The 14,293-nt window shown below is 48.0% G+C and overlaps 1 protein-coding gene across 2 annotated transcripts in view; it reads right to left on the bottom strand.

Moving 5' to 3' along the window:
* Positions 1-7,781: 7,781 nt before the first annotated feature.
* nsmfb (NMDA receptor synaptonuclear signaling and neuronal migration factor b) overlaps positions 7,782-14,293 on the bottom strand; it is a 68,936-nt gene continuing 62,424 nt past the window's right edge. For both annotated transcript variants that reach the window (XM_038276103.1, XM_038276104.1), the window contains 2 exons: positions 11,490-11,565; positions 7,782-8,972 (listed from right to left, as the gene is read on the bottom strand). In XM_038276103.1, the coding sequence (XP_038132031.1) occupies positions 8,875-8,972; positions 11,490-11,565 (174 nt within the window). In that variant the 3' untranslated portion in view covers positions 7,782-8,874. The remainder of the gene's footprint in view (positions 8,973-11,489; positions 11,566-14,293) is intronic.

Raw genomic sequence — 14,293 nt, 5'->3', positions numbered from 1 at the left:
TATTGCTTTCACTGGTTCTGGGTTTTTAGCTTTCCTCTCTTCTAAATTAAATATTTATCAAAATAAAGCAACGTTTTTGTTTTTTCTTTGTTTTTCAGCATAATTCAGTCAATAAAAGCATTGCTGTGGGAATCCACTCACCGGGCGTCACTGACATCTATTAATCACTCAGAGTTCATTAATAAGCAGGAAGCTTTACGGTCGTTTACAGAGAAAGTTTATTAGTCTGAAAAGCAGCAGATATGCAGTGATATTAATCCCCATGATGCTTTGCTTCTCTGCTTTTACTTTATTGCAACACGAATCAGTCCTAATGTCTCTACAGGGTTAGTTCAGAGGCTGATGGAAATAAAAACAGACGTTACATAAAAACATCAGATTCCTAAAATACAACGAGAGCAGCATCAGCCATCAAACCCAATCAGGCTTCCATCTGAGCCGCGGCGGCGGCGGCGGCGGCTCGCAGGGAGAATCAATGACGCTCATTAATAATCTGAATGTTGTCTCTTCTTAATAACAAAACAACAGGAGAGGAGATCCCGCAGGAATGATCTGATTTGTTGTCAGGAAATGAAAATGGCTGCTTGCTTCCAGCTGAGAGGATCTGTGGCGATATGAAGGCACAGCCTCTGATTGCTGGAGCTCCAACATGGCCGCCGCGTCTTTCTGCTCCACTCCTTTAAACAAACTCTCTCCTTTGCATTTAGTTCATGAAGCAGCGCCAGAGCATCACACTCCCACCGCCGTGTGTGACTGCTGACCCAATATTCTCTAAATCAACTGGAATCGGAGCCTTTTAAAAGTTTCGCTCTACTTATTGTCAACAGCTTCTATCCTAATAATATTACGGTTCTATAGATCTGGAAGGGTTCTACACTCAGGGAGGGTTGAGTGAATCTGACTGAAAGCATTGAGGCCATTAAGGTGTGTTGGATTATGGATAAGAAAGCATAAATCTGTGAAGAGCCTGAAGTCTGTCTGCCATCAACCAATCAGGTATGTCTCCAGTAAAAAGGATTTTAACGGCTCTGAGTTTCTGTTAAAGCAGCTGAACAGCTGTCACATGATCTGCATTCAATAACCCAAAGAGCGCAGAGCAGTGATTGCAGGTGTGTATAGTCTTTTGAGCGCTCTTGAACATAGCACCACATACAGAACAGCCCTGTTCTTGTAGAAAAGTTACGCTCCCTCTGTCTTTCTGGGGGGCGTTTCTGTCAGGGGGAGTTCCTATTCTGATGTCATGATCTTAGCACTTATGACTGGCTTAATTATTCTCTCCATTCACCTGTCTAACTCTGCCTGGTTTATCTTTACTGCTTATCGGATCCACCTGCTCCTGCCTCTATTTAACGTGCTGGATGGAACGGTTTATGAAAACCGTCCTAACCGTTCGGTTCGACTGTCTCGGTTCGGTTCGCGTGTGTTGCGTTCGGTTCATGCGCTGCTCCTTTTTCTCATAGGCGAAGCGTTTACACTCCAGAGCAGAAGGTGGCGGTACTGCGACCAAAGCCAACCACCAGTAGTAAACAAGAAGAAGAAGAAGCGAAGCAGCGTAGCCGGGTGTAGCAGAAAAAAATCAGTTGTTGTGGAGAATTGTGTGGGTATGGCGAGTGGGAAAGAACAGGAGTTGGAAGACGCGCCAGCAGCACTTTATAGGTCTGCTGTATGGGACCACTTTGCATTTAGAGTGACCTACGATGACGGCGGGAAGAAAGCTGTGGATAAAAGTGCAACACGTTTTGTTTACGCTAACAGCAACATGACCAACATGTCAGGCTAACAATCAACATATACCGAACCGAAAACCGTGACCACGAAACCGTGAACCGAACCGTGGATTTAGTGAACCGTTCCATCCCTAATATATATATTGTTAAATATATTTCTTTTTTGTATTCACCATCATTACGTTAAAGCACTTTTGTTCAAATAAAACAAACCATGAGAAGGAATGCTGCTGACTCCATGTCCGTCTTCAAGCTCTCAGGTAGAGGCCTGAAAGCTAACCCCGCTCCCGCAGTGTTCAGTCCCGCTCCAGAAAAGAATTATGATTTTCATTCCCGCTCCCGCCCACACCTGTAGCAGTTTGTCCCGCTCCTGCCTGCAATTCCCGCATGATTCCGACGTTCGCCTACTGCTCAAGGCAATCGTGTCATTAGTTTGAGGAATTAAACAGGCTGTGCTTAGCTGATCACATTACTGACCGATTCTTCACCGCATAGAGCATGACGCGCTTTAGGCGGCACGAGCTACAATATCCAGCACATTGTGAAGTTTATATGTGATAAACATAGACTGATCATTTATGACTTTATTTTACATTTTAAAACACCTTTTTAGTTCACGGGACTGCCGCTTATCACCGCTCCCGCTCGCTTTCAATATTTGTCCCGTGCCGTACTGCTTTGCGTTGGGTCCTGCGAGAGTGCAGGGCTCTACTTTCAGGTGTGATGAGCTGAGAAATGATGGAGTAAACTACGTCATTCTGCTGGTTAAAATCAGCCATCTTGTTCTTTGATCCGTGTCTTTAGATAAAACACTGATCCTTAACCCCTCGTCAGACCGGTTGGTGTTCCATACACGCCCGCCCTCGCTGCTATGCGGGTGGATCAGTGTGTGATATGCGGAGGCTTCCATCTGTCAATGGGGAGAAACAGCACCTCCTACTGGTAGTTGGTGGTGATAAGTGGAGCGTAGATAGGGAGCTGGTTATCAGAGCAGCAGGCAGGTTCACTGCGGGCACGCTGATTTATTGGATGTATTGCTGTTCTATTTGTTAGCCAACTGTAAAGTGGAAGCAGTTTAATGCAGATATTGATGTATTCAAAGGAAATATTGATCCTCATAAGGTGCTGTTCCTTTGGTGACGAGCCTGAGCCATGAGGATTTTGTGTTTTGCATAAATGACCATAAACGCAGAGAATGAATGAAAGACAATCTGCATGATTAAAATGGAGACACAGAGAACTGCAGGTAACACGCTGTTTGGGTTACTAAATGCACGGATGTGATTAATAATTGCACTATTATGATTGCTTAATGCGCTCTTCTGATTTCTGGCAGCAATTTAACACCATAGAGGCAACTGATTGCTGAGCTGGACTACAGCTAATACATCAGCAGAAAAAGGTTTGATCTCTGAAAGATGAAGAAGATTCTTCAGTAGGACCTGAGATCAGAGGGGAAGAGGCAACACCAGAGATCTGGGTGGAAAGGAGCCGAGTAGGGAGCAAGGAATAGGGAACAGGGAATAGGGACCAACAATAGGGAGTAGGGTGTAGGGAATACGAAGCAAGGAATAGGGAGAAGGGAATAGAGAGCAGGGTGTAGGGAATAGGCGACAGGGAATAGGGAGCAGGGTGTATGGAATAAGGAGCAAGGAATAGGGAGCAGGGTGTAGGGAATAGGGAGCAAGGAATAGGGAGCAGGGAATAGGGAGCAGGGTGTAGGGAATAGGGAGCAAGGAATAGGGAGCAGGGTGTAGGGAATAGGGAGCAAGGAATAGGGAGCAGGGTGTAGGGAATAGGGAGCAAGGAATAGGGAGCAGGGTGTAGGGAATAGGGAGCAAGGAATAGGAAGCAGGGTGTAGGGAATAGGGAGCAAGGAATAGGGAGCAGGGTGTAGGAAATAGGGAGCAAGGAATAGGGAGCAGGGTGTAGGGAATAGGGAGCAAGGAATATGGAGCAGGGAATAGGGAGCAGGGTGTAGGGAATAGGGAGCAAGGAATAGGGAGCAGGGTGTAGGGAATAGGGAGCAAGGAATAGGGAGCAGGGTGTAGGAAATAGGGAGCAAGGAATAGGGAGCAGGGTGTAGGGAATAGGGAGCAAGGAATAGGGAGCAGGGAATAGGGAACAGGGTGTAGGGAATAGGGAGCAAGGAATAGGGAGCAGGGTGTAGGGAATAGGGAGCAAGGAATAGGGAGCAGGGAATAGGGAGCAGGGTGTAGGGAATAGGGAGCAAGGAATAGGGAGCAGGGTGTAGGGAATAGGGAGCAAGGAATAGGGAGCAGGGAATAGGGAGCAGGGTGTATGGAATAGGAAGCAAGGAATAGGGAGCAGGGAATAGGGAGCAGGGAATAGGGAGCAGGGTGTAGGGAATAGGGAGCAAGGAATAGGGAGCAAAGTGTAGGGAATATGGAGCAAGGAATAGGGAGCAGGGAATAGGGAGCAGGGTGTAGGGAATAGGGAGCAAGGAATAGGGAGAAGGGAATAGGGAGCAGGGTGTAGGGAATAGGCCACAGGCAATAGGGAGCAGGGTGTAGGGAATAGGGAGCAAGAAATAGGGAGCAGGGAATAGGGAGCAAGGTGTAGGGAATAGGGAGCAAGGAATAGGGAGCAGAGTGTAGGGAATAGGGAGCAAGGATTAGGGAGCAGGGAATAGGGAGCAGGGTGTAGGGAATAGGGAGCAAGGAATAGGGAGAAGGGAATAGGGAGCAGGGTGTAGGGAATAGGCCACAGGCAATAGGGAGCAGGGTGTAGGGAATAGGGAGCAAGGAATAGGGAGCAGGGAATAAGGAGCAAGGTGTAGGGAATAGGGAGCAAGGAATAGGGAACAGGGAATAGGGAGCAAGGAATAGGGAGCACGGTGTGGGGAATAGGGAGCAGGGTGTAGGGAATAGGGAGCCGAGAATAGGGAACAGGGAATAGGGAGCAGGTTGTAGGGAACAGGGAGCAAGGAATAGGGAGCAGGGTGTAGGGATTTGGAAACAGGGAATAGAGAACAAGGAATAGGAAGCAAGGAATAGGAAGCAAGGAATAGGGAGCAGGGAATAGGGAGCAGAGAATAGGGAACAGGGAATAGGGAGCAGGTCGTAGGGAATAGGGAGCAAGGAATAGGGAGCACGGTGTAGGGAATAGGGAGCAGGGAATAGGGAGCAGAGAATATGGAACAGGGAATAGGGAGCAGGTTGTAGGGAACAGGGAGCAAGGAATAGGGAGCAGGGTGTAGGGATTTGGAAACAGGGAATAGAGAACAAGGAATAGGAAGCAAGGAATAGGAAGCAAGGAATAGGGAGCAGGGAATAGGGAGCAGAGAATAGGGAACAGGGAGCAGGTTGTAGGGAATAGGGAGCAAGGAATAGGGAGCATGGTGTAGGGAATAGGGAGCAGGGAATAGGGAGCAGAGAATAGGGAACAGGGAATAGGGAGCAGGTTGTAGGGAACAGGAAGCAAGGAATAGGGAGCAGAACTTTTAAACTAGATTCCTTTTGGCTGTATTAAATGTAGATAATAAAAAATGAGAGGGATGGCCTTCACATGTGCATCAATAAAAGGCCTTCACATGTGCATCAATAAATGGCCTTCACATGTGCATCAATAAAAGGCCTTCACATGTGCATCAATAAATGGCCTTCACATGTGCATCAATAAAAGGCCTTCACATGTGCATCAATAAATGGCCTTCACATGTGCATCAATAAAAGGCCTTCACATGTGCATCAATAAATGGCCTTCACATGTGCATCAACATGTGCATCAATAAATGACCTTCACATGTGCATCAATAAATGACCTTCACATGTGCATCAATAAATGGCCTTCACATGTGCATCAATAAATGACCTTCACATGTGCATCAATAAATGGCCTTCACATGTGCATCAACATGTGCATCAATAAATGACCTTCACATGTGCATCAATAAAAGGCCTTCACATGTGCATCAATAAATGACCTTCACATGTGCATCAATAAATGACCTTCACATGTGCATCAATAAATGGCCTTCACATGTGCATCAACATGTGCATCAATAAATGACCTTCACATGTGCATCAATAAATGACCTTCACATGTGCATCAATAAAAGGCCTTCACATGTGCATCAATAAATGACCTTCACATGTGCATCAATAAATGGCCTTCACATGTGCATCAATAAAAGGCCTTCACATGTGCATCAATAAATGACCTTCACATGTGCATCAATAAATGGCCTTCACATGTGCATCAATAAATGGCCTTCACATGTGCATCAATAAATGGCCTTCACATGTGCATCAATAAAAGGCCTTCACATGTGCATCAATAAATGACCTTCACATGTGCATCAATAAATGGCCTTCACATGTGCATCAACATGTGCATCAATAAATGACCTTCACATGTGCATCAATAAATGACCTTCACATGTGCATCAATAAAAGGCCTTCACATGTGCATCAATAAATGACCTTCACATGTGCATCAATAAATGGCCTTCACATGTGCATCAATAAAAGGCCTTCACATGTGCATCAATAAATGACCTTCACATGTGCATCAATAAATGGCCTTCACATGTGCATCAATAAATGGCCTTCACATGTGCATCAATAAATGGCCTTCACATGTGCATCAATAAATGGCCTTCACATGTGCATCAATAAATGGCCTTTACATGTGCATCAATAAATGGCCTTCACATGTGCATCAATAAAAGGCCTTCACATGTGCATCAATAAATTACCTTCACATGTGCATCAATAAATGGCCTTCACATGTGCATCAATAAAAGGCCTTCACATGTGCATCAATAAATTACCTTCACATGTGCATCAATAAATGGCCTTCACATGTGCATCAATAAATGGCCTTCACATGTGCATCAATAAATGGCCTTCACATGTGCATCAATAAATGGCCTTCACATGTGCATCAATAAATGGCCTTCACATGTGCACTATGAGGCGCCTTCCATCACCTCAGGAAAAGACGCCACAGACAGCGGACAATAAAGCAGTCCATGCAGTCAGCTGATGACCTAATGTCATCCTGAGGTCAAAGGTCAGGCTAGATGTTGACGCTCTCTGTTGGCTCCTCCATGATGAATCCAGATGAACAATGTTTATGTTCTTCCTGCAGGAACCTCCTCATCAGCCTGATGGTGTTTGATGGATTAAAGCGACTCTGATTGGTCAGCAGATCACAGCAGGTAAATAAGTCCTGCAGGAAACAAATCATTTCTGTCCTCATGAAGGTCAGAGCAGGACAACTGTTAGCAAGAAATCACTTTGAACTCAACAAAACTGAATTTACATCGCAACCATCTTAAACTAGATTAAAATCTGATTCAACATGAGGATCATACAGGTGAGAAATATTAGGAGAACCATTGTGATAAATGTGGTAGAAACACAGGAAGTCCTTAGAGAGAAAACACCTGCTAACTATAATAAAGTATTAATATGAGACATTATCAAATAAGCAGGTTTTAACAGGAAAGGTGTTTGCTAATGTTTTATATCATAACACCATAAACCGTTTTCCATCTGAAGCTGCGTTCACACCAAACGCAGGTTAAGCTAACATGCAAGTCAATGGGTGACGCGCATCAAGGTGCAGCAAAATGTCCTGCAGCGCTTTTTGAGCATCAGGCGCAGAGCGTGGGGAGCGTTTGAGCATCTGACGCGCTGCAAACGCAGCAGCTGCTCGAGATGGAAAAATGTAACTTTATCTGCTGGACGAGCCGCATCAACCAATGAGAGAAGCTGATCTGGGAGCTGGCAGGGAGTCAGACGCAGCACTGCTGATGCAGAGCGCTATGATCACTCCTCTGGAACAGTTTATTAACGCCTAAATTAACTTCAAATGTAGAAACCTGCCGGCAGAATATGTTGGCTTTTATTATCCTGCTGCCTGCAGTTTGTAGCACAGACCTGAAAAACGCTAACATCTACTTCCAGCCGCCACCAACAGGAGGGGAAAACCCTGGAGAGGCGAGCGGGCCTGAGGCAGCTGCTGCTGGGGATTCCCAGTGACAGCGCAGCGCCGGTATGTGGGGGTCTGAGCGGCTCCCACAGAGAAATAATCTTTGAAGGCAGGATGGTAATCTGGATGAACTGACTGCACAGACCATGTTTTCAGGAGGACTTTCTCACTTCAACATAGATTCTAACTACTTTTACCCGCTGGTCACAGCAAATATGGCTGCAGGACAAAGAAAGGATGGGGTAGCTCCGCCCAACGCGCGTCAAACCAAATTGTCGACCGCGCAGCCAGAACAGCAAAGCTGCTTCAGCCGCGCGTCAGAAATAAACTGGTACGAGCATCAAAAAGGAAGCAGCAGACGCGTTTTTGCTGCTCCTGCTGAGTTTGGTGTGAACGCAGCTTTATAATCTAGGCTCCTATTAAAAACGGTTTGATAACAGCTCTAACATCAAACACAGTATTGCCTTTCCTAATCATTGCTACTTCATTTCATTCAAGTTAAATCTAGAATAATAAATAGAAAAATGCTAAAATATCCAAAGTAATTTTTTCTGCACCTGCTTCATGTGAGGTGATAATAAATGATCAGTCTGAACATCCGGCAGAGCAGCCATATTCCTCTGAGGAGGCGGGGCTTAAAAACGCCTTCAGCTCTGACCTACAGAAGGGTTTCACCTGAGTTTAGACAACAGTCTGCATGAAATACATCTATACTTTCTAGTTTGCAAACCTAAAGGTTTAGTAGAAATGAAAGCTGTTTCTAAGACGCCGTCACTCAGAATCCTCTTTATTTACATCTAATTCTGCTTCCTTTGAGAAAAGAAAGGAATCCTTCTGATGGTTAGGAGCCTCAGAGAGCTGAGTCCTGCTGAAGGAATGAAACAGCTAGGCTGCTGTTCTCCGTCAGCATCACTGACGCATCCAGGCGAAGACGATGGCTGACCTCTCCTCCCGCCCCCCTCCAGAGGGAGGCAGAAATGAAAATGGCTGACGGTTACAGACGTCTCTACGAGGCCACCGTCTGCCTGTCCAAGAAAGAAACAAACGCCTCCTGGCTCGCCGCTGCCGCTCTGCTGCAGAGCCGGAGTCCTGATGGTCGTTCAAGATGGCCGCCACCCCGCCGCCGTGCAGCTGCAGGCTCAGACCGGTTAGAACTGGCTGAAAAGCCTCATGGGGGCCGGCGGGGTCAGATGAGGTCGTCGTAGTCCAGCAGCTTGGAGTGCTGGCGGCTCTTCCAGAGGCGGTACAGGCGGAAGTCGAAGTACATCTCGATCATTTCTTTACCTGCAGCACAGGAAGGGAAACGGTTAGTTTAAGGTGGACACCCCCAGAAGCTAACCGCGCTGCCAACTCCAAAGTTCAAAGGTCAAAGCAGAACATCACAGCAGCTCACAGCAGTCCATGGATGTCTTCTGACCAGCAGGTCAGTAGGTCTGCCTGGAGAACCTCTAAAAACATCAGCTGAAGGTTTGCTGCTGACGGATCATTGGAAGATGGAGGAAAGTCTAAAGTTCCAGGAACCATCTTAGGCTACGTTCACAGCAGCCTGAAGGGACCAAATACGATGTTTTCTGCTCGTCTGCAGCCTGGAGCAGATCTTTCCATGTCTGAACAGAACAGATCTGATGTCTGCGACCTGCTTGGCTCTGTGCTCCTGATAATAATCTGATCTGTTCTAATGCGATCTGTGTCTGAACGGCCAGGTCGCATTCATCCGACCTCAATCATTAATACTGAACACAGGTCACTGTTCTGCATCTTTCACACTGAAGCAGAAAGAAAAACAACATGGCGGACGATGATGCGGATTATTTACATTGAAGATTCATTTTTAAAGGTTGGGAAAGATCTCTAGATGCGCTCCAGCGCTACCATCCATGTTTACTTCCGTAAACACGGACTGTTTCTCATTTCACGAGAACGTGAGTCCGTACTCGTGTTCTTCATTTTAAGGATCCAGCATGCTGAGGTGAGGGAATCAGCAAACCTGTGATACGGCTTTCTAATAACTTTATCACCTTTGCTTTACTATTAATGTTTGAAACTTTCATTTATATTTTCTAAATCTTCTTAATGTTTTTCTCTTATTTACCTTAGAGTGAGATGTTAGCATTGATCACTGCAGCTACGGCTTCCTGTGGGATGGCTGTTCACGCCGTACGCCTTAAAGATGGCGCTTTAGTTCATCTGATCATCATGTTTCCATAGTAACCGACGCAGGACGGTAATACTGAAGCTTTGTGTTTCTATCCATCATCTAAAAATAAAGCAGCCGGTCATAGTGGGGGGGGGCAGCAGCAGGTAAGGCTGAGTGTAACCAGAGCAGGATGTTCTCTGCAGCTCTGGGTTCTGGCCTCCAGCTTCCAGCTGACATACAGATTATGAGCAGGAAGAGAAAACGACAGAAAGGAGGAGAGGAAGCAGAGCATAGCGGGTCAATAAAGCAGACGGGGGGGGGGGGGGTAGCAGTAAGTGGTTTACTGACATGTTCAACGCTCACTGTGAGCCTGTGAGCTTTGCAACATGGCGGCTCTGAAATCCAGACCGAACCGTTTGTTTTTCCTTGTATTCCTTATTTCAGGCGTACAGCTCAGTGCCTCTCCTTACCGCCTGCTTCCCCTCCAGCCTGTGCATGAACTCCAGGAGTGCAGGAAACTGGAGGTGAGCATCAGAGGAAGATGCTTCTGACGGACCACTCTGTCCTGCTGAAGATGGAAGCTGCTGCTACTGCCACAGACCTTCGCCTGCGTCCCTCTGAGAGGAGCGTCTTCTAATCGTCTTCACTCCCTATTGAGGTCATCGCTGGGCTGGATGATGACATCATCCACCTGGCGCCGCAAACTATGAGCCACCTGGAGAAGCACAGTGAGGATCATGTTCCTCCACTGCCTTCCATACCATCCATCTAGGTCTTTCAGTGGTGGACCAGCAGCTGTCTTAGTGGACAGTGGACAGTCCAGCATTGAGAGACTGGAGACTTCTGCACCAACTATAACTGTCTATAGCTGTTTATCGGTTATTTATTCTCCAGTTTTAAACTGTTAAAACGCTTTACAGGATTTTATTGTTTCTCTTCACTATTATGTTTTTCTTATACCTTTTTCTAAGGTCCTTTTTCTATAATCTTATTGCTGTTGTAACACCAGGATTTCCCCATTGTGGGACAATAAAGGCATTTTCTATTCTATTCTATTCTGTTCTATTCTAATAGTGTGGCTAACCTTTTTGATGAAATAAATCAAGATTTCATTTATTAAACTTAGCGCTGGACTGAAGGTTGATCTGAGTGAATGACATCTGTTCTCATGGGGGGTCCAGGGGTCTATTCTATTCTATTCTATTCTATTCTATTCTATTCTATTCTGAAGTTCTCAGATGACTCTGCAACTGCCTTTTCAAAGCTGAGGGTGAATCAGAGTACCGACAGTGGACAGAAAACCAGCAGGTCCATATCCTGATCCACACTGGGACGACTGGTGGAGGATTCCTGCAGGTCCCAGATGAACACTGAGGTCTAGAGCCAGAGGCTGAGGGTTCAGCTGAGCAGACCTGAAGGTCCATCTAACCTGGCTATGGTGGAGTTTATCTACAGCTAAGAGGAAGCGGATCTATCAGCCCTGTTCTATGAAATGTCCTCACCGAGGACCAGAGGTGGGACACAGAAGGACAATGGAAAAGTGTCCCTCCTGATGTATGGCTGTTTAACAGGTTTGGACCAATCCTTCAGGGACAAACCGCCGTTCATCCGCTCATTCAACCGGACTCTGTGTGTGTTTATCAGTGTGTGTGCAGGACTCTCACCCTGGGCCGACAGCTCCAGCGGGGACTTGAATTCAACAATTGAAGGCCTCATCAGCCTCTTCAAAGTCTGAATAAGCTGCAAAACAAAAGGAAAGATAAAAACATTTTATTTTCAAATGACAGAGACAAGAATCATTTAGCAAAATAAAAACCCAAAACCAGATATTTTAGAGCCACTGTGAGGAACGGAGGAGGAAGGGCTCCAAACGTTCTGCAGTCTGCTGCTCATTGGTCTCAGCTTCCTTCCTTCCTTCCTTCCTTCCTTCCTTCCTTCCTTCCTTCCTTCCTTCCTTCCTTCCTTCCTTCCTTCCTTCCTTCCTTCCTTCCTTCCTTCCTTCCTTCCTTCCTCCCTCCTCCCTTCCTTCCTTCCTTCCTTCCTTCCTTCCTTCCCTCCCTCCCTCCCTCCCTCCCTGCTTGCGTCCTTCCTTCCTTCCTTCCTTCCTTCCTTCCTTCCTTCCTTCCTTCCTTCCTCCCTCCTCCCTTCCTTCCTTCCTTCCTTCCTTCCTTCCTTCCTTCCTTCCTTCCCTCCCTCCCTCCCTCCCTCCCTGCTTGCGTCCTTCCTTCCTTCCTTCCTTCCTTCCTTCCTTCCTTCCTTCCTTGCTTCCTTCCTTCCTTCCTTCCTTCCTTCCTTCCCTCCCTCCCTCCCTCCCTCCCTGCTTGCGTCCTTCCTTCCTTCCTTCCTTCCTTGCTTCCTTCCTTCCTTCCTTCCTTCCTTCCTTCCCTCCCTCCCTCCCTCCCTCCCTGCTTGCGTCCTTCCTTCCTTCCTTGCTTCCTCCCTCCCTCCCTCCCTGCTTCCTTCCTTCCTTCCTTCCTTCCTTCCTTCCTTCCTTCCTTCCTTCCTTCCTTCCTTCCTTCCTTCCTTCCTCCCTCCTCCCTTCCTTCCTTCCTTCCTTCCTTCCTTCCTTCCTTCCTTCCCTCCCTCCCTCCCTCCCTCCCTGCTTGCGTCCTTCCTTCCTTCCTTCCTTCCTTCCTTCCTTCCTTCCTCCTTCCTTCCTTCCTTCCCCTACCTTCCTTGTTCCTTCCTTCCGTCCTTCCTTCTTTCCTTCCCTCCCTCCCTCCCTCCCGCATCCCTCCCTGCTATGCGTCCTTCCTTTCCTTCCCTTCCTTCCTTGCTTCCTTCCTTACCTTCCTTCCTTCCTTCCTTCCCTCCCTCCCTCCCTCCCTCCCCTGCTTGGGCGTCCTTCACTTCCTTCCTTGCTGTCCTCCCCCCTCCTCCCTGCTTCCTTCCTTCCTTCCCCCTCCTCCCTCCCTCCCCTCCCTCCCTCCTTCTCCTTCCTTCCTTCCTTGCTTCCTTCCTTCCTTCCTTCCTTCCTTTCCTTCTTCCTTGCTTCCTTCCTTCCTTCCTTCCTTCCCTTCCTTGCTTCTTTCCTTTCCTTCCTTCTCTCCTTCCTTCCTTCCTTTCCCTTCCTTCCCTCCCTCCCTCCCTCCCTCCCTCCCCTCCCTCCCCTCCCTCCCTCCCTCCTTTCCTTCCCTCCCTCCCCTCCCTACCTCCCTGCTTGCGTCCTTTCCTTCCTTCCTTCCTTCCTTCCTTCCTTGCTTCCGTCTCTTCCCTTCCTTGCAATTCTTCCTTCCTTCCTTCCTTCCTTCCCTCCCTCTCCTCCCTCCCTCCTCCCTTCCTTCCTTCCTTCCTTCCTTCCTTCCTTCCTCCTCCTTCCTTCCTTCCTCCTCCCTCCCTCCTCCCTGCTTGCGTCCTTCTTCCTTCCTTCCTTCTCTTCCTTCCTTGCATCCTTCCTTCCTTCCTTGCTATCTTCCTTCCTTCCTTCCTACCTTCCTTCCTTCCTTCCTTCCTTCCTCCTTCCCTTCCTTCCTTCCTCCCTCCTCCCTTCCTTCTTCTCTGTCCTTCTCATTCCTTCCTTTCCTTCCTTCCTTCCCTTCCTGCCTCCTTCCTTCCTTCCCTTCCTTCCTCCCTCCTCCCTTCCTTCCTTCCTTCCTTCCTTTCCTTCCTTCCTTCCTTCCTTCTTCCTTCCCTCCCTCCCCTCCTCCCTCCCTGCTTGCGTCCTTCCTTCCTTCCTTCCTTCCTTCCTTCCTTGCTCCTTCCTTCCTTCCTTGCTATCATTCCTTCTTCCTTCCTTCCTTCCCACCCTCCCTCCCTCCCTCCCTCCCTGCTTGCTTCCTTCTTCCTTTCCTTTCCTTTCTTCTCCCGTCCCTCCCCCCTGCTTGCTTCCTTCCTTCCTTCCTTCCTTCCTCCCTCCCTCCCTCCCTCCCTCCCTCCCTCCCCCCTCCTTCCTTCCTTCCTTCCTCCTTCCTTGCTTTCCTTCCTTCCTCTCCTTCCTTCCTTCCTTGCTTCCTTCCTTCCTTCCTTCCTTTCTTCCTTCCTTCCTTCCTTCCTTCCTCCCTCCCTCCCTCCCTCCCTCGCCTCCCTCCTCCCTCCCTCCCTCCCTACCTTCCTTCCTTCCTTTCCTTCCTTCCTTCCTTCCTTCCTCCCTGCCTCCTTCCTTCCTTCCTTCCTTCCTCCTTCCTTCCTTCCTTCCATCCTTCCTTCCTTCCTTCCTTCCTACCTTCCTTCCTTACTTCCTTCCTTCCTCCCTCCTTCCTTCCTTCCTTCCTTCCTCCTTCCTTCCTTCCTTCCTTCCATCTTTCCTTCCTCCCTCGCTCCCTGCCTCCTTCCTTCCTTCCTTCCTTCCTTCCTTCCTTCCTTCCTTCCTTCCTTCCATGCATCTTCCTTCCTCCTTCCTTCCTTCCCCTCCCTCCCCTCTCCCTCCCTCCCTCCTCCCTGCTTGCTGCTTCCGTCCTTCCTTCCTTCATTCTTCCTCCTCCCTCCCTCCCTGCTTGCTTCCTTCCTTCCTTCCTTCCTTCCCTCCTCC

Source organism: Cyprinodon tularosa, unplaced genomic scaffold (assembly GCF_016077235.1).
Source record: "Cyprinodon tularosa strain WSP-4 unplaced genomic scaffold, ASM1607723v1 ctg997, whole genome shotgun sequence".
Classification (NCBI taxonomy): Eukaryota; Metazoa; Chordata; class Actinopteri; order Cyprinodontiformes; family Cyprinodontidae; genus Cyprinodon; species Cyprinodon tularosa.
Note: the sequence above shows the minus strand (reverse complement) of the source record. Positions and strands in the feature narration are given on the sequence as shown.